Raw genomic sequence first — 18,870 nt, 5'->3', positions numbered from 1 at the left:
GGTGTCTGACAACAGTATGGTGTCCTGGAACCTTTTATTGACAGAGGTAGTAAACTGTGAGTTTGAAAGAGCATCTTAATAATCATTGAGCCCAACACTAAGGACAGAATGAAATCAGAATAATGAATTTCCTAAAATCAAATCCTTTCACGGATACATATCCTCAGCTCGTTAGTATATTGTTACACTGCTTAACAATGCAAGACTGGAACTTGAAAGCCTATTTCTGAAAGCACTTAATATTCTTCTGTCATACATAATGACTTTCACCAATATATTTTGCTTCTTAAATGGCAATCAAGATGATGATGTACCAAAAACCATAGACTAATATTTTAATGCCAGAGCGGTCTTTACTTTAAGTGAGCCTAATAAATCCAAGTTTCACCATAACTGCATCACCAGGGTTTGCCATCTAGGCAAAGACAGGGTCCTCAAGGTGTTATTCTGAATCAAGTCGCAAAAGTCCCACTGAATTCATTCAATGGGACTAGCTCCCAAGTAAAAGTAACAGTAGGACTGTAACCACAATACATTAGTATAACCATTTCAGCTCCATACGCAAGCTGAGCCATGACTTTGGAGCTGAATAACCTGTAGGCTGGAGGCTTCCTGTTTTCTCCCAATATCCTAGTAAATTTGAAAACATCTTGCATTGATCAGTGTGATGAGAATTTTTTATCTTTAACATACATGCCTCCACTTATGAATACAATGAAAGTACTATCTACAGTACAATCCTATACATATGTATTTAAAAGTAAACCTCATTGTGTTCAATAGAACTTGCTCACTAAGCGTGTTTAGGATTGCAGCCATAATTAAACACAACAGCATCACAGTGGTGTCCTATGATGACCCCATTTGCGCTTGGAGGAATGGTTTTACTAAAGACCAACATGGGTTTTGTCACAATTAATTGTTATACCACTTTCTAAATCAGGGGTGGGGAACCTGTGACCCTCCAGATGTTGCTGGACTACAACATAATCCCTGACCATTGGCCATGCTGGCTGGGACTGATGGGAGTTAAATGGTATGTCCCAAGATGGGACAGCAATTGATGAGAACATCTAGGAGTACATGAGAGAAGAACAATATTGTCTGTATGCATAAGAATTACCACTATTCTCCTACCAAATTAGAGTTAAATTAAGTGATCCTTTATGTAATAATATTACATGAAACAGATTGTAAATATAAGAAATCAATAAACATCTCCATCACATTTCTCTGTTTGCCACAAAGATGATGTATATTCCTCATGGTTTGAATTGAACTATATCAGTACTATTATGAGTCCAAAATATATCCAAAGCCTAATTCAAACCATGTACCGTTCTGAATGCAGACACCAAATTACCTTCACTCATACTAAGTATATGTGTGAGAAGATCTACCCATTGCATTTGAGATGTTTGGGGTTTTACACTGTAATCATAATGTCTATTTCTCACGGGCATCATCTTCCCAAAGAATGGGTAGGGAGATTCTTTTAGTTTACAGGCATCTCAAACTCATTCCATAGACATTTTAAACTAGACTGTACATTAACCTAATATCAGTGCTTTGTCCTCAATAATCTTCATCACCTGCCCTGAGCCATCCATCTTAAGGCAGAAGTACAGATGACAAGCAGTTGCATCCCATGACTTTAAAAAATAAAAAAACAGCCAAGGGGAGACTGCAATCTTGGGTGGAAGACTGGGGAGGAGGAGAACAAAAACTTAATCTATTCCTCTCTTAATGTTCTTCACTCAAGATTTCCCCTTCCCCAAGCTGGATTCCTCCCCTTGAGGAAAATACCCATATCACCACCGCAAATAGAAAAGGAGCTGATGGGGATTCTGAGCAGAGAAATGGCTGGAAGGAAAATGGTTATGTAACCCGTTCTGCTGATCCTCTGCTCAACATTATAGCCCCCTTATGGCTGCTTTTGGTTTAAAAGCAGGAAGCCAGGTTGGTGGAATATATGTGGGTGCAAGTCACATGTCAATGAGACTTATTTATTATTTATTTATAAAAAATATTTCTATGCCACCATATCATAAAATACTAGGGCAATGGACAATGATAAAACCTTAAAAATGATACAAATAGTCATTAAAGTGACCGGCTAATAATAAAAAAAAGCAGCTGCAAAGGCCTGACACCATTAAAAAGTCTTCAAGAGATGCCTGAAAGTTACCAGTGAGGATGCCTGCGAAATCTTTGTTGGAAGGGCATTCCACAGCATGGGACTGGTGAGACTAAATGCCCAACTTGTAGCTGAGGCTGGTCAGGCCTCAAAATATGGGGGACAACTAGCTAACTCGTTCAGGCATTTCCCCAAACATTGAAAGTGTTCAGCAAACACAAGTAGAAGCTCTCTGCACATCTTCCCCCTGCAATACAGAGAAGGCTGGTCCTGAGGGGGTGAGTGTGATGTGCATGAAGGTGTTAGGGCATACAGGCCTCAAATTTCATCCATGCTTTCAGCATTTGCTTGTTCAGGTGAATGCCTGAACAAAAGTTAGTGGTTAGCAGTAGCCATCTCCCACCTTAGAATTATTGTAAAATCTATTGGGGGGGGGGAGACTTCAGTTATTTATAGAAATAATGATGCATCCTACAACACTTCCTCCATTATGAGATATATGTGTGAAATGTTCATCCAAATCCAATTTGACTTCTCTTATATGGACAGGATTTTTATCACTCAAGACACCACCAGTGCAGCAAAGAATCCTGAGTTATGAATCATCAGAAAAGAATATGCATGCAAAGTTGTCATCGAGCTTTCTTTTACTCTGTACTTCTATAGCACCTGCTCTGGCTTAGTCAGATGTTCCAAATTTAGTTCAAAACTCTAATGCCATACTTCTTCACCATTCAAGGAAGTGATCAGGCTGCCAAATTATAATGGCCCATTCAGATCTTAAGACATAGAAATTAAGTTAATTAGATTTGAGTTCTATCATTTTGCTTCCACTACCCTCATATCAAAGCAAAAGGAAGGCTATTGGGTGTTAAAGCAATATATAATCATTAGCATTTTAAAAAAATAGAAAAATAATAGACAATTGGCAGTATTCCCATCTGCACAAGGATTCGTACAAACGCAACAGGATTTCCCCCCCTCCTCCCCCTGCATATATCCCACACCTTACCCACCTCTACTCAGGAGGGCTGGGGGATCCCCCACAACAGATTTAGTGGGTATGCAAGGGGAGGAGAGAAGGGGAAGTCATGTTGCACAAGTGGAAATCCTGGTGGTGATGGGACCATAACTTAGCACTACATTGGATATAAACCAATGTTCTCACTATTTTTTTTTTTTGCTAACCACAACAGGTATTGGCCACATACTGTATCTGATGAGCTTAGAATTCCACCATTCCCACTTGTAGGCAACAGGAATACCCCTGAATATTTTATGTACACCCACTGATATCCCATATAGTTGCCAGGAATTCACCTCCAGCTATACCTGGAAGAGAAAAGGGGCTACACAGCACAATAGCTGGTGGCCTTGAGCAATTTTTTTGTTCTGATTTTTTGTTCATTCAGTGGTCACAATGAATGTCATTCTCAAGATAATCAAAGAGAAACAGACCAAAACCACCTTTTAAATCTAAAAACTTGGATTTAAACCTAATTCAGAAAGCATGGGATTTAAAAAAAAAATTGCCCCCAAATCAATTGCTATATTGTTGTCCAATAAGGCCACATGGGTGGCTACCAACACCTACATTCAGCACATAAAAGTGATGCATCTCCCTCTGCAGCCAACCATGTGCCCTGCATTCTGATTGTCTTTCCTTTCCCATAATGATCTCTCCAGTTTTTCTACTTACCCATGCTTCTCAGGCTATGTTCAGGCCCTTCAGTAAGGTTGGGCTGCTGCTCCTCACATGCAGTCTCCTCATTAGATGAGCTGTTCCTCTCTTTCTCACCCTGTCGCCTGGTAGGCAGAGAAAACACATCAAATCAGTCACTTCCCATACATACTTGTACGTTCTGCTACATTGAACAAATTGCATGGACAATTCTGTATTGTTCAATCCATTGTTCAGTCTCCTGTCCACATATAAAACAGCTGCCATACAGCTCCAAATCCAATCTAGGAAGCTGGGGCTGGGCTTGGCTGGATGGGAGAATGCTTGGGAAGCCTGTCATATACGACAGTGCCAAGGAGCTTGGCTTTGGACAGCTGAGCCATCCAGACTGGGGTGGACACCTGTCCATCTCAGGAGTGAAGTATAGCCAGAAGGAGGCCACATCTCACCCATAGTGGACCTCATGTTTGTGGGGAACCAATGCTAAATCATTTGTAGATGACCTGATTCTGCCTTCACACAGAGCAGAGCAGTTCCTTTGCTGCGGTCTATTGAAAGTCAGCCCTCAGCACAAAGTGAGCTAGGTTTAGATCGTCATGAGACTGATTAGTTCTACCTTGATGACAATGTGTTGTTTCAATTGTAATCCTGCACTGTGTGAAAGGAACTGCAGGTATATGTGCTTAGTATAGGAACCAGTGGGTTTGTTGTTGCTACTTCAGTTATCCCATACATTGCCTGTGTAGATTGTTATTCTCCCCTCTACCTATAGCCACTCTGCTATTATTCCCCTGAGTCCCGTCCTTTCATCTTAGAACCCTCAAAGCATTGTCAGCATAGGACTGTTGAGCAGCTCCTTCCCGGAGGCCCTGACCTAAGGCAGCCTTCCCTGAGCTGGTACTCTCCAAACGTTTTGTACCACAACTCCCATCACATCTGACCATTTGACATGCTGTCTGGGGCTGATGGGACTTGTAGTTCAAAACATTTGGAGGACACCAGGTAGGTCAACTCACACAACCCATTTGACATACTGAGTATTTGAGCTGAATGATGCTGTACTGAGTTTGGTACACGTTGAAGCAACCATACAATTGCTGCACCATGTACCTCCAGCTTAGAGCTCAATACATTGTGTCCCAGCAAAGCTCCCATAGGTTGGTTAGCAGTAACAAGAAAAATGTTGGGCGAGATGACTGCACAGAGAAACAATAATGCAACCACTTTACTATGTACAAATGTCTGTACAGATTCGCTCAAGCCAAATTCTTTAGTATGTCAGTTTGGTCTTACATGTTTGGTCCTCAGTGATATCTATCTACTTTGGGTACTAGCACTGGGCTCCAAAAGGGAGTTGGTTCTCGTTACTAAACTCTGACTTTGACTCATACATTCTGCATATTTTATGAAATGCTAACCTTTATCTTAAAAAGCAAGATGTATAAGGAGATTGCATTTCCTATGACATCTCTATTAGCATTTTGGTGGAAGAGAAGCAAACCAGGACCCTCTTCTTTACACTGGGTGCTTCAGATATGTATCTCCAGGAACATTTGTTAATTATTTACAAAGTGACACTTACCGATAATGGAATGGGGCCACAGTGGCCATGATAGGATGGTTGTGCTGTGGCACAGAATTAAAACTGATGGGTCCAGTGTGTAGCACAGGGCCCTTATTAAGGTTGCTTGTGTCCAGTGAGATCACTGGAGGCTTTTCCTCTGGCTTGCATGTTCCACTTCCTTTCCAGTTGGCTTCTGAGGCCCACTGGCCTTTTACTGGACAGCTCTGAGGCCTCTTTGTGGTGGATCCCTCTGAAGACCGTGACATCAAAGTCTCACTGTACAAGCTGAGATAGGAAGGGCTCTTTCCTGGGAGGGAAGGGGTTTTTGCAGGTTCAGGAATTGTGCTGGGCTTCCCAAGACCTTTCTTGGGAATCTTCCCCGTGCTGCTGTTATCTTCCCCGTGTCTTGAGGTGTCCTTGCCTCTCTCTGTTGCTTGAATGACAGCTTTCTTAGCTGCCCCAGTGGCTCTGGAACTGGACTTCTGCATCCGCCGGGGGCTGCTGCAGCCAGACACCATGCTTAGGCTGAGGCTGGAGTCCATCCCTTCTGAGCCACCATGGCTCTCAGACACCTCTGCTTTCTGCTGCCCAGAGCTTGCAGCCGCTGGTGCCTTGGGAACAAGCTTCTGCTTGGATCCTTTTGGAGCGCTACTGCTTGAGCTAACCAGCCCCTTCCCTGTCCTGGGTGATGATGCCGTCTGTGAGGGAACAGCTCCCACGCTGTTCTGTCTTGGGGGCAATTTGGGAGATGCTGCCAGGGTGTGTATCTTGCTGTGGGATGCAGCTCTGGGAACAGGTATGGAGGAGGCATAATGGCTTCGTCCAGCTGCGTTCACATTGGCTGTTCCATTCATCATCAGCAAGGCTTGGTTGATGGAGGATCAATCTGAGGGAAGAGAAATACAGAGGAAGTTCAGACTGAGGCCTCTAGAGACAAGACTATCCCAGTACATCGCCCTGGGTTTTGCTGGGCAGGGCAGGGATATGTCTCAGAAGATACTCCCCAACTCTCTTTTTATTGAGCATTAATTTAAATTTAAGCTGTTGTTTTGACATGCTAAAATTAGCATGTTGACAGTTTTCAGTGTTTTCATTTCCTTCTTAGCACTTAAACAGTGAAAGGGAAGTGTATGCTATTGAGTTGTGTCATGTCTTTAAACATATACAAATATTTCCGTAGGAAAGATTCCTAAGAAAGGATTTTGAATTTGGTTGAATTTAAACCACAATAAATGGGTCCCCCCTTTTAGATGGTAATGTGTATGATTTCTTTTCAAAAAATGTCAACCCAGCCCTGTTGCAAAACTGGGAGCCCTCCTTCTCACTCTGTTGAGTGGGGGCTCTGAATATCTGCCCTGATGGCACCACTGCCAGAAACCATGCCTCACTAGGGAACATAATATTTTCCAGTGTCCTCCCCTGCATAGACACCCATTGTTCCCAAAATGTTGTTTTCAATTTCTTTCTCCGATGTTAACAACCAGGGAAAGTCAGAAGTAATTAAGACCAGATATCTAATAAAATGAACTATTTCTTAACCTTCCTGGTTCTGATTCCTGGTTCCAGTACCACCAGCCGATCTAACTGAAGCAGATGTGAAGCAGAGCCTAGCATTGGCCCTAGGAACTCTCTCACATTATAAGCCTTTGGCTGCAGCTGGGAAACCTGCCAACCACAGCTGGCTCCAAATACTATTTCACTCCACTGGAAATCCTGCTGCTGGGAGCAAATGATAGACACTGTGAGCTTAGCCTGGCATGGAGGACTGGGGGTTGTACAAGCAGTATGCTCTTTTATCCCAGGCCAATGTTTTGAACTACTTTAATATAAAGCACTTGGCCTCTGCAGTGTTAGGCCAATGTTTTCAGCTGCTCTAATGTAGAGCCCTTGGTCTCTGCAGTTTTAATGCTGTTACGACAACGCCATAATAATTTTGTAGGCAGGGCTGAAACATGCTTCCAGATTGTTTTGATATTGACATTTTGTTTATTCTCAATTACAGATCAAACGGCATTAAAAAAATCAAATGCCCCAATATTTATTTCTTTTTTAAAAAACATATACTGCTATTTCATTAAAAACATCAAAGCAGTTTACAAGTTTTAAAAAAACAACTTTTTAAAAAATTTAAAATTTTAAACTAAATTTAAAACAGTAAATGAGGTATTATGCTGGTCTCCAACCGTAATAAACCATTCATTCATTCATTCAAAACAGTAAATGAGGTATATAGGAAACTGACTCAGATCACTGGCCCATCTAACAGTGAGTTTCTATATATACTGTCCCCCAGAGCTTTTTTTGTGATGGTACTTGCCAGTACAGAGTATCAGCACCTCATTGGGTGCTGACACCCACAACACTGTCATCAAGGTATCAGTACTGGCACCTCATTTTTTAACAAAAAAATACTGCAGTCTCACTGATATGCCGTCACCACCAACCTTTATTTACCATTACATGACTCCTGGGTCCTAGAACAACTGAACCTATGGGTGTGGCCATCTGATTTCCCAAGCCAAGCTTTTAGAACACTGACAGTTGGTTCTTACTGAGCATGGCTGTGCTATCATAATTCCAATATTAAATTTCTTAAATTTATTAAAAATCAGCTATGCATTTTGTTAACTTTTAAACTGCAGAAGATGAAAGTCAGAGTATGGGACAAGGTCAGTAACAGGATTACAGATACTCTGTGAACATGGCTGATTTTTAATTAATTTCAACAAATTATGAAACCACTGACAGAAAGAAGTCCGATAGGGTCTGGTTTTTTCTCTTGTTTTACACTTCGAACTCTCGATTCTCTCTGAGTGTTTTGTGTATCACCATGAAAACTTAGATGATTCTTAAGCAAGTGTTTCTGAGTTCAGTACTATAAGTTTTGTAAGGTTTTGTTTTGAAATGAGCTTATGGGAAGCATCAGAATGGCATGGGAGTATTTTCAATTTAACACGGCGGAATGTAAAAAATCCATGCTGGCTATAGTATACATGCATTATTTATTTATTTATATCCTGCACTGCCTCCCAGAGGGAGCTCAGGGCGGCGACTCTACTTGCCCTCCAGTTGGTTCTGAATTAGTGATTACTCAGAAGGAGCTTGAAATAAAGAATAACTGCAAATATCAATGCTGCTCTCTAAACTGCAAAAGTGAGGCAGGTCTAATTCAAATGGGGTGGGGTGTTAAGGGAACATGCCCCTAAAATCACTGAGTACTGGAAATAAATCTTTGATCCTGACAAAGGACCTTTGCCAGCATCTCCCTGGATGTGAGGTCCCAGTTACAGGAAGGAATCATACAGGCAGAAGAAAGGAAATATAATGGCAATCAGAGCAGTTGCTTGTGACAGATTTTGGGAACAGAGATGGGGATGTAAAAATGAAGTGCCTTTCTAGGTGGCAGAGGTAGCATGGAGGAGTCTTCTGGATTTTATAGGAAACAAATACACGAGTATCCCCTCCTACGGTATTTTAATCAAGGTATTTCGGCTCTGTGCAAGATTCTATCACAAATTTGAACACATATTTTATCATTTTGAGTGTCTCTGTTTTCTATCTATAAAATGGGAATGGCTGGAACTTGTTTATACCCCGTCATCAGTGGCTGTTAGCAATTTACATCAGAAGTGAAAGAGACACTTATGACACACCAAGGAGCTTACAATTTAAAGTTAACCAATACCCTATTTTGACAAATTCCACAGAAGATATGCAGGGGGCGGGGAGGAATCAATACCTTCTAAGAATCTCACTATCAGATGTTAGGAGTAAAATAACTCATGTCAAAGAAAGCTGTCACTAGCCAGACAGTGGTGTGCTAACTGGCTCCAGGGTATGGTTTGCCTGAAGGTCACCTTGCTGACGCTAAGCATATCTGGGTCTGGTTAGTGACTATTATTATTATTATTATTATTAATCCCAGCCTCCCAGTAAAAGCCCAGGGGGGCAAACAAAAACACTAAAAATGCTCTAAAACATCTTAAAAACAGACTTTAAAATATATTAAAACAAAACATCTTTAAAAACATCTTTTTTTAAAAAAAAAAAGCTTAAAAAACATCTTAAAAAGCAATTCCAGCACAGACACACACTGGGATAAAGTCTCTACTTAAAAGTCTTGTTGAAAGAGGAAGTTCTTCAGTAGGCACCGAAAAGATAACAGAGATGGTGCCTGTCTGATATTTAAGGGGAGGGAATTCCAAAGAGTAGGTGCCACCACACTAAAGGTACACTTCCTATGTTGTGCAGAGCGGACCTTCTGATGAGATGGTATCTGCAGGAGGCCTTCACCTGCAGAGCGTAGTGATCAACTGGGTATATATGTGGTAAGACAATCTTTCAGGTATCCTAATCCCAAGCTGTATAGGGCTTTGTACACCAAAACTAGCATCTTGAACTTGGCTCAGTAGCTAATGAGCAGCCAGTGAATTCTTTCAGCTGTGGGGTGACATGATGGCGATACCCTCCCCCAGTGAGCAGTCGCGCCATCACATTTTGCACCAGCCACAGCTTCTGGACCAACCTTCAGGACAGTCCCAAATAGAGCACATTACAGTAATCCAGCGTGGAGGTTACCAGTGCATGGACAACAGTGGTCAGGCTATCCCGGTCCAGAAACAGCTGCAGCTGTCTTACCAGCTGAAGCTGGTAAAAGGCACTCCTAGCCACTGAGGTCATGTGGGACAGTAGCAACAAAGATGGATACAGGAGCACCCACAGACTACAACCTGCTCTTTCAGAGGGAGTACAACCCCATCCAAAGCAGGCAACTGAACAATTATCTGAACTTGGGAACCACCAACCCACAGCACCTCCGTCTTGCTAGGATTCAGACTCAGTTTATTGGCCCTCATCCAGCCCACCACCAGTCCAGGCACCAGCCCAGGGCTTGCACAGCTTCTCCTGATTCAGAGTTACAGAGAAATAGAGCTGGGTATCATCAGCATACTGCTGACACTTCACCCCAAATCTCCTGATGACTGCTCCCAAGGGCTTCATATAGATGTTAAACAGCATGGGGAACAAGATGTTACCTGCGGCATCCCACAGCATAATTGCCAGGGGATGAAAGACAATCACCCAATGCTATTCTCTGAAAATGACCATGGAGGGAGGATTGGAACCACTGTAAAACAGTGCCTCCAATACCTATTTCATCAAGTTGGCCAGAAGGATACCATGGTCAATGGTATCAAAAGCCACCGATCAAGTAAGAATAACAGGGTCGCACTCCCCCTGTACTTCTCCCGATAAAGGTCATCCATCAAGGCGACCAAGGCCAATTCAGTCCCATAACCAGGCCTGAACCCAGATTGGAATGACTAGATGGATGGCCACCTGGGAACCACACCTACAGCACCTTAAGGTTCCATGAGTAAAGAAAGATGAGATATAAATGTAAGAAGACAATTACACTGCTGTAGTCCATTGCAACAGAGCATCTCTCCCCATAATACAGAGTTCTGGCTTTCTCAGCATTGCTGACAGTCCACTTTCTTCCCTCAAGAGTTCCCATGCAAAGGTCCATTTCAAAAGCCCAGAGGAATCATCCAGAGGTCTCCATGCTGCTTTGGGCCTAACCCAACAGCACAGGCTGCTTATGGTGCTAACAGCTTCCGCTTTTGAGAAGAGCTCCCTGTATTACAAAACATCTTGCACTGCAGCACCCTGCCCTTCAGCCTATTCTAATCAAACTTCCTGCATTGCAGCCTTGCAGGGACTGCCCTTGGAAGGAAGAGCATGGAAGAAGAAGGTAGAGGGAGGCGGGGAGGGGGGAGGCAGAGACTCACCAGAACCTTGGGCAACACACAGCTCACATGCTGCCGCTGCTGCTGCTCCTTACGTGCAGGAATGCAAAATCAAATCCCATTTCTCACCAGATGTTTGCTGACCCAAACATCCTTCTCTCTCTCTCCCTTTCTCTCACACAGTATCCTGTACTGCCTGCCAAGCAGTTATTCCAGAGCACAGGGACGCAGCCTCTCCAATATTAAGCTAATTTAAAGCGCTAGGCGTTTCTGATGCAAACTTGGGCCACCCTCAACACACTTCTCAGACCATCAGCCGTTTATCCATCGCTCTCTAACAACCAAGCTCTTCTGCTTTATTTAATTTTTTTTCAAAAAAATTCCTTCCCCGCTTATTTTCCCTGACCCCCCCCCCCTGCCTTTAGCCTATTCTTCCAGCTGCTGACTTGGCTCCCAGCTTCCTCCATCTGGAAGGGCAGGAAATAGGGTTAGTTCCTCAGAGGAAGTTCATTCTTTTTTTAATGGCACTTCAAGGACACTATTCTCATTGGCTCATTTCCTCACATGCTGCTGCCACCCTGGAAGAACAATTATAGAGAGGAAATACTGTATAGAGCAGCCTTCCCCAACCCGGCACCCTCCAAACATTTTGGACTGCAACACCCAGCAGCCATGCTACCTGGGGTTGATGAGAGTTGTAGTCCAAAGCATCTGAAGGGCACAGGGGGTGGGGGATGGCTGATAAAGAGGCAGATGGAGGATTTTCCCATGTATTGACCTGCCACACAGCCATGGCCATGTTACTTATCTCTGCATCAGTTTCCTCTCTGCATGAGACATACTACAAACCTATGTGTTTTAGTTCCAATCAATTGAGCCCAAAACACATTGTGTTATGCCTGGCTTATTCATCCACAAACACTATTCTGACTCATTTTAACCACATTGTTAAAGGAAATCTCTCACAGGCCTTAAAGTGACATGTCTTATCTTCTCCCTAGTTCACATCCTGATAGACAAGACCTACACTTTTCCATACAGGTAGCAAGGAAGAGCTATGCATTTCAGAGCCTAAACACCAGATTCTGCTCATCTGAGTTTGAGTTTGGAGCAGGGGTGGGAAACCTTTTGACTGTTCAGAAGTTGTTGGACTCTCAACTCCCACCAGCCCCAGCCAGCAAGGCCAATGGTCAGGGATGATGGGCATCAAAGTCCAACAATATCTGAAGGGCCACAGGTTTCACCAACGCTGCTTTAAAATTACCTTGGGCTCTCTCTCATCCACCAGCTTTCTCTCGTCCGGCAACCAAAGCATTCCTGCTCAGACAAACTTGCCTCTGATCATTGTTCACTCAGTGCAAAGAATCAGACCTGCAAGAAGCTGGTGAAGGTAGCCAGTGACCAGAGTTGCCAAGGCACTGTGCCAGGGAAGTTCACAACTGAGGCTTTTTCTCAGGGAAGATGTGAAGATTCCAAAAGCAAAATATGAAAGGAGGAGGGAACAGCAAAGGAGAGGGGATAGAGATCTCTGGTCATGTAACAGACTTCCCCGTGTACAGCCTTCCAGCTACAACTGTGCTGCTAACTCAGATGCCAAATAGTATTGGGTTATATGGTGCCAGGCCTGGTCTGGAACGTCTCCCACTTAATCCAGAAGAGAAATATAGGTCAGGCTTTCAGAGTGCATCAGAGGATACAGCACAATGAATGCAAAAAAGCAAACGAAAAACCCCACTCCAGGTTGGTAGCATCTCTGTAATCCCAGAGCAGAATTAGACTGACAGTGTATTTAATCTTGAAAAAGCCCAGCAGTCTCAGAGTCCCAGGATGCATTCTCTGCAAAGGTCACAGGCTTGCGATGCACCAGTATTTGGCTACATTAGCACAAGCCTCTAGTTTCCTGCAACCCTCATGCCCTCAATCATTTGACCAACTTCCTGTTCATGATCAAATGATGGAAAGAAAGGCTTTATTTATCACATGAGATCTAAGTCTGTACAGATAAGAGCAAGAACAGCACAAACTTGATTACACTGGAGGCTAGGAGACACAGTGCTTCCTTCGAGTTATTTTAATTAGGTGAAGACGACAAACTGATGGCCAGAGGGGAGAGAGCAAAGGAGAAGAAGGGATGTAGAAAACCTGGAAAAACCACAAGTGTCCTGCAGAAGAAACGATCACCATTTAGTCAAAAATAATCATAATAATGTTGAGCACCAAGGTAAAAGGGCAGAGTTGTCTTAGGATGACCATTTTGAAGGAGCTCAGATGTGCATCAGGATCACACCCACCCTTTGCAGTCTAAATGTCCTTTTAGTGCTGATATCTCCATTCTGTACTGTCCCCCACCTGCCTGTCCCCATCCATCCTATAAACCTTGGTGAGCTATAGGATAGACCAGGCAGGCCACACAGACAGAGTGGCACTATAATCAAGCAACAAAGTGCCTGCATTTTGCCTGTACATGACTTGCTAGCTTCTTGCTATTCTAATTTAAGGGCACAAGTGCTGAACTGGGAAACTGCTCTCCAGATGTATTTCTAATAGCTCCATGACACAGAACATAATCCTATAGGCTATTGTTTGTTGTTGTTATGTGCCTCCAAGTCGACTGCGACCCATGGTGATCCTATGAATCAGCGACCTCCAAGAGCATCTGTCATGAACCACCCTGTTCAGATCTTATAAGTTCAGGTCTGTGGCTTCCTTTATGGAATCAATCCATCTCTTGTTTGGCCTTCCTCTTTTTCTACTCCCTACTGTTTTTCCAAGCATTATTATCTTTTCTAATGAATCATGTCTTCTCATAATGTGTCCAAAGTATGATAACCTCAGTTTCATCATTTTAGCTTCTAGTGATAGTTCTAGTTTAATTGATTCTAACACCCAATGATTTGTGTTTTTTGCAGTCCATGGTATGCGCAAAGCTCTCCTCCAACACCACATTTCAAATGAGTTGATTTTTCTCTTATCTGCTTTTTTCACTGTCCAACTTTCACATCCATACATAGAGATCGGAAATACCATGGTCTGAATGATCCTGACTTTAGTGTTCAGTGATACATCTTTGCATCTGAGGACCTTTTCTAGTTCTCTCACAGCTGCCCTCCACAGTCCTAGCCGCCTTCTGATTTCTTGACTATTGTCTCCATTTTGGTTAATGACTGTGCCAAGGTATTGATAATCCTTGACAAGTTCAATGTCCTCATTGTCAACTGTAAAGTTGCATAAATCTTTTGTTGTCGTTACTTTAGTCTTTTTGATGTTCACCTGTAGTCCTGCTCTTGTGCTTTCCTCTTTAAATTTCATCAGCATTCATTTCAAATCATTTCTGGTTTCTAATGGTTTTAAGTTGCAGGAGCGTAGATTCAGATTGGACATTAGAAGGAACTTCTTGACAGTAAGGGCAGTTCGGCAATGGAACCGACTGCCTAGGGAGGTGGTGGGATCCCCTTCGCTGGATGTCTTCAAGCAGAGGCTGGACAGCTATCTGCGGGAGATGCTCTAGCTGTGGATTTCCTGCTGTGAGCAGGGGTTTGGACTCGATGACCTACAAGGCCCCTTCCAACTCTATGATTCTATGATTCTATGATTCTATGTAGTTGGTGTCTATCTCAGCCATGCCACTTCAAGTCCCACCTAATTCATCCAGTCATGAGGCCTTTGCCCTCAAGCCTTCATAATTCCCACCTAGTTCAACTTCCAGTTTTGCCAATCTCATTTCTATTTGCCAGGTGAGCCTCTCTTCCTGGGTATGGTTGCATCCGCATGGTATGGGGGGCATCACTGACCTCTTGGGCATCTGTTTTTGGCACTCCTTCCATGTAATGAGCTATCTGGTCTGACTTCAGTAGCAGGGGACTCACTTCTTAGTAATGAATCCAGAGCCTGCATGAGGATAACTCTTCCACTGAGCAATAGGAAAGGATACGAGGGTATCCCAGGATGACTGGCCTTGGTTCAAGACTGTGAAGGTACCACATCCAGTATGACCAGTATGAAAGAAAAATACAAAGTATTCCATTTGTGACAATGAACATGACAACACATGACAACAAGGCACCATTTTTGGATACCAGGAGCCAAAATAATATTTTATTGAAAAAAGGGTATTTATCTCAGCCTGCTTTCCATGAAGCTCAAAGCCACCTTCAAAGCATTCCTCAATGAGCACCCATTCACTAACAATCCTTGTCACTGCAAAATAGTAAAGTATTCAAGCTCTTCCATCAATTTGCATCTGATCAGCAGCTGGCAGTTCTGGAGCAACCCTCTCTCTTTTCATTTAACACACAAGGCAAGTAGCCTGTTCCATCTATGTCAAAATTGCCGCAGAAACAGCATTAGCATCTTCAACTTCTTCTTTCACCTTGAATTCCAACATGAATTTTGGTTATCTCAGCAACAGGCCATATTCCTGCTTACATATTTTTTAATCTCAGTGTCATGCTGGAGAGGAGGAGACCACTGATACCATAAAAAGCAGCCAAGATGAGGTGATGGGGGGGGGAGAGGCCAAACTTTGCACAGACAACATATTTCCACAATGGAGTCCTGTGCTGACCTAATGAAGGCTTACTTGTCTTTCCCAGATGTGTTCCCTCCTTACCAAGTAACATCTCTCTTTCTCAGGAGAACACGTGCAGGGGAAGGCAATTGGTCTGATGCCCTTCTTGTGGACATTTGGGTGGTAACTGTGGGAATAGATTGCTAGACCAGATGGGTCTTTTGTCTGATCCAGCAGGGCTCTTCTTAGATGAACATGATTTTTTAATTTGAAAGCACTGACTGTCTTCCACATTATGGGAGCGAGTTTGTGTCTCTCTGTGTGGCTTGCTCTAAAAGAGTGATTAAATTTAAACAAACAGCTTTTGATAAAAAGTGCTCCCAGGCTGGTAAGCAGCAGGGATTACAAGCTTCAGTCACCATTCCCAGAGTGAGCCAGGGAAGATGATGGAAATATGGAGAGGGCATGTGAAATGAATGTGTTTTGCAACATTCTGTTATCAGGAGACTAGCTGAATGTGCACTAGTGTGAATCCTGTTGCACACACAGTGAGCCATCGCCACAATTATGACTACACTTTCCTCACCAGCTGCCATCCTAGAAATGGCTGCCAGACCTCTTGCGTATATGACTTTCTTTTTTAAAAAAACATTTTTATTGGTTTATAAACTTTACAAATTCCATGACAGATACATCTGTTAAACTCTGCAAAAATAAAAGTAAAATGGTTCTCAAAATGAAGGATAAATCAAACTCATTTCCTTTTCACCAAAGGAAACTACAAGAAGAGTGTATATGGCTTTCTAAATCACACTAACCTTCTTCTGTGCATTTGTAAACCTGTGTACAAAATTTCATGGGGCGGGAATTGGAGGTGTGAATTATTCTAGATTTGATGCTAAATCAATTTTCATATTGTCAGTCTGACAAGTGGCCTGCCTGTAACTTTCCCCTGTGATGCCAGGAACTCTAAGACTGGCCTTGCATTTTGCTCTTTAAATGGCAGCCTTAGCAGCTTGAATTTCAAAAAGAAGGAACTAAACACTCATTTGCTTTTGAGCAGCCCTTTAAAAATCAGTGGTAATACTCCAGGGTATATGATCAAAGAGAGACACTGTAATGCAATATGAGCTTCTCCAATAATGTTCAGCAATATAGAGAGTTTGGTTCTTCTACAGTGGTGAGCAACCTGTGGTCCTACAGATGTTGCTGGACTACAGCTCCCATCATCCCTGACCACTGCCCATGTGGCAGGGGCTGATGGGAATTGGAGTCCAACAACACCTGGAGGGTCACAGATTGCCCACTCCTGCATAGTGGGGGATTTCTATTAGGCACAGCATGGAGCTGATATGCTCAAAAGAGCCAACTAGCTAAAGTTTCACTATTTTCTTTCTCAAACAAAGTGGCCAAACTCACTACCACCACCACCGCCTGGTCCCTTATAGAGTGCAAATTCTTCAGCAACAGGACTAAATAACAAATCACAGCAGCAGAAGATAGATTAGGAGTGCAGGGGCCAGGGATGAGAGAGAGAGACATTTTCAGGTGAGATAGAGAATTGATGAAGCAGGGAGAAAAGCAGCCTAGTATGAAGGATCTCAAAGGGTCTCATTAACAACTACATGCTTTCTGCTTCTTTGCAGAGACCAATAAGGAAAGTGGTCTGAATTCACCTGCAATGCTTCTGCCTCATTTTAGAAAATATCCTATCTTGCATTTGGATCACAAGGCACTGCAGAAACTGACAGTGTTCCAGTGGCAGCTGGTGGCTTCACATCAGTGGGGCAGTGGAATCTGCTCTGAGTTTTAGTCTGAACTTTCAAGGAGCTGTCCAAGAATCACCTTGGATTCTTCTCTCCCTGTAGGTTACAAACACTTCTATCTCCTGTTATTAGTCCCTAATGCTTAATATTCAGCCTAGTCTCTTTTCCCATCTACATCCAAGCTCTGTACAGCATTGAAACAATCAAATCCCAGACGAGGAAAGGACAGTTTAGTTCCACAGAACAGACTGGAACATAACATACATATGAGCAGGGCCTCTGACCCAACAATACAATTCTCTTTATTCCAACATGTGATGGAATCTCTGACTATAAGCTTATCATCATGCAGTGTTACTTTGCACTAGCATGATGTTTTCCAAAGGGTCTACTGCTTTGGGAACCATATCTAGGCGTGGGTCTACTGTATATCTTGGAAAGGTGTTTGGTTATTAAGATAACCACATTTTGCATGATGGCTCCTGAGATCAAAGAGCAGTTTTTTGTCTATGTTTGGATATAGTTGGACACCATTTTGAATTAAAATGGCAAACTGAACCTTTTTAAACTGTACTGATTTTAACCACTGGTTTCAAAATGGTACTAATTTTTTGGTTTCTTAAAATTCCTGAGTAATGCTGGGTACTGTTATGACCCAGGATGGGACAGGAGAAGATGAGGGTGACACTGACTTTGAGGACTGGGATGATGAGCTGAGGAAGGGGGTGAGCTGTAAGGAGAGTTCCCAGCGAGCCCAGTCCCCTGGCACCCACCTCTGGAGTGCAACCTGAACTGTCAGAGACTGCCCTGTCAGAGACTGCTCCAAAAGACACACACCCCTCGCCCGCACCAGAGGTGCCACCTTGTCAACCTAATGTTTCCCATCCGAGTGCTCTACAGCTTCCCATGTTCGAGCACACAGATAAGCCCCACCAGTCAGATGGAGATCCAGTCCCCCTCACCCTGCACTCAGAGGCTTCAGAGGCACGAAGTTCAATGGTTGGAGTTGAGGAGGAGCAGTCATTTATGTGCAAAAGCCAAGCCTACTTAAAGGGGCTCAGGGGAGGGGTTTGTTGCTGAGTCTGTGGGATGCGATGACCAGCTTAGTCAGAGTTAGGGAAATAGTTCCTAGAAAGTGTAGACAGACTGATATCGCAAAGCTTTTGATGCATCTATTACTTTAATAAAAAGAGAGAAACTCACCGAACCGAGTGCATCTGCATTCATTGGCTTTGGGCAGCACAGGTACAAAGCAACTATCTTATAAACAAATGGTTTTTAAACAAGATTAACTGTTTGTCAAGGGCCACAGCTCAAGTGAAGCACATCTTTGCATGCAGAAAGTATTAGCTTTTGGTCCCTGACATCTCCAGCTACAAGCGGCCAGCAGCAGACAGTACTCTGCCTGAGACCCTAGAAAAGCACTCCCAGGCAGAACAGATAATATTGGGCAATGGACTAATAG

At 43.1% G+C, this 18,870-nt stretch overlaps 1 protein-coding gene across 7 annotated transcripts in view; it reads right to left on the bottom strand.

Moving 5' to 3' along the window:
• Positions 1–18,870, bottom strand: part of NAV1 (neuron navigator 1) — a 407,211-nt gene that overhangs the window by 309,269 nt on the left and 79,072 nt on the right. For all 7 annotated transcript variants that reach the window (XM_061631862.1, XM_061631864.1, XM_061631866.1 and 4 more), the window contains exons 2-3: positions 5,401–6,268; positions 3,837–3,943 (exon numbers count right to left, since the gene is read on the bottom strand). In XM_061631862.1, coding sequence (XP_061487846.1) covers positions 3,837–3,943; positions 5,401–6,239 — 946 coding nt within the window. In that variant the 5' untranslated portion in view covers positions 6,240–6,268. The remainder of the gene's footprint in view (positions 1–3,836; positions 3,944–5,400; positions 6,269–18,870) is intronic.

The sequence above is a fragment of the Rhineura floridana genome, chromosome 6 (genome assembly GCF_030035675.1).
Source record: "Rhineura floridana isolate rRhiFlo1 chromosome 6, rRhiFlo1.hap2, whole genome shotgun sequence".
Taxonomy (NCBI): Eukaryota; Metazoa; Chordata; class Lepidosauria; order Squamata; family Rhineuridae; genus Rhineura; species Rhineura floridana.
Note: the sequence above shows the minus strand (reverse complement) of the source record. Positions and strands in the feature narration are given on the sequence as shown.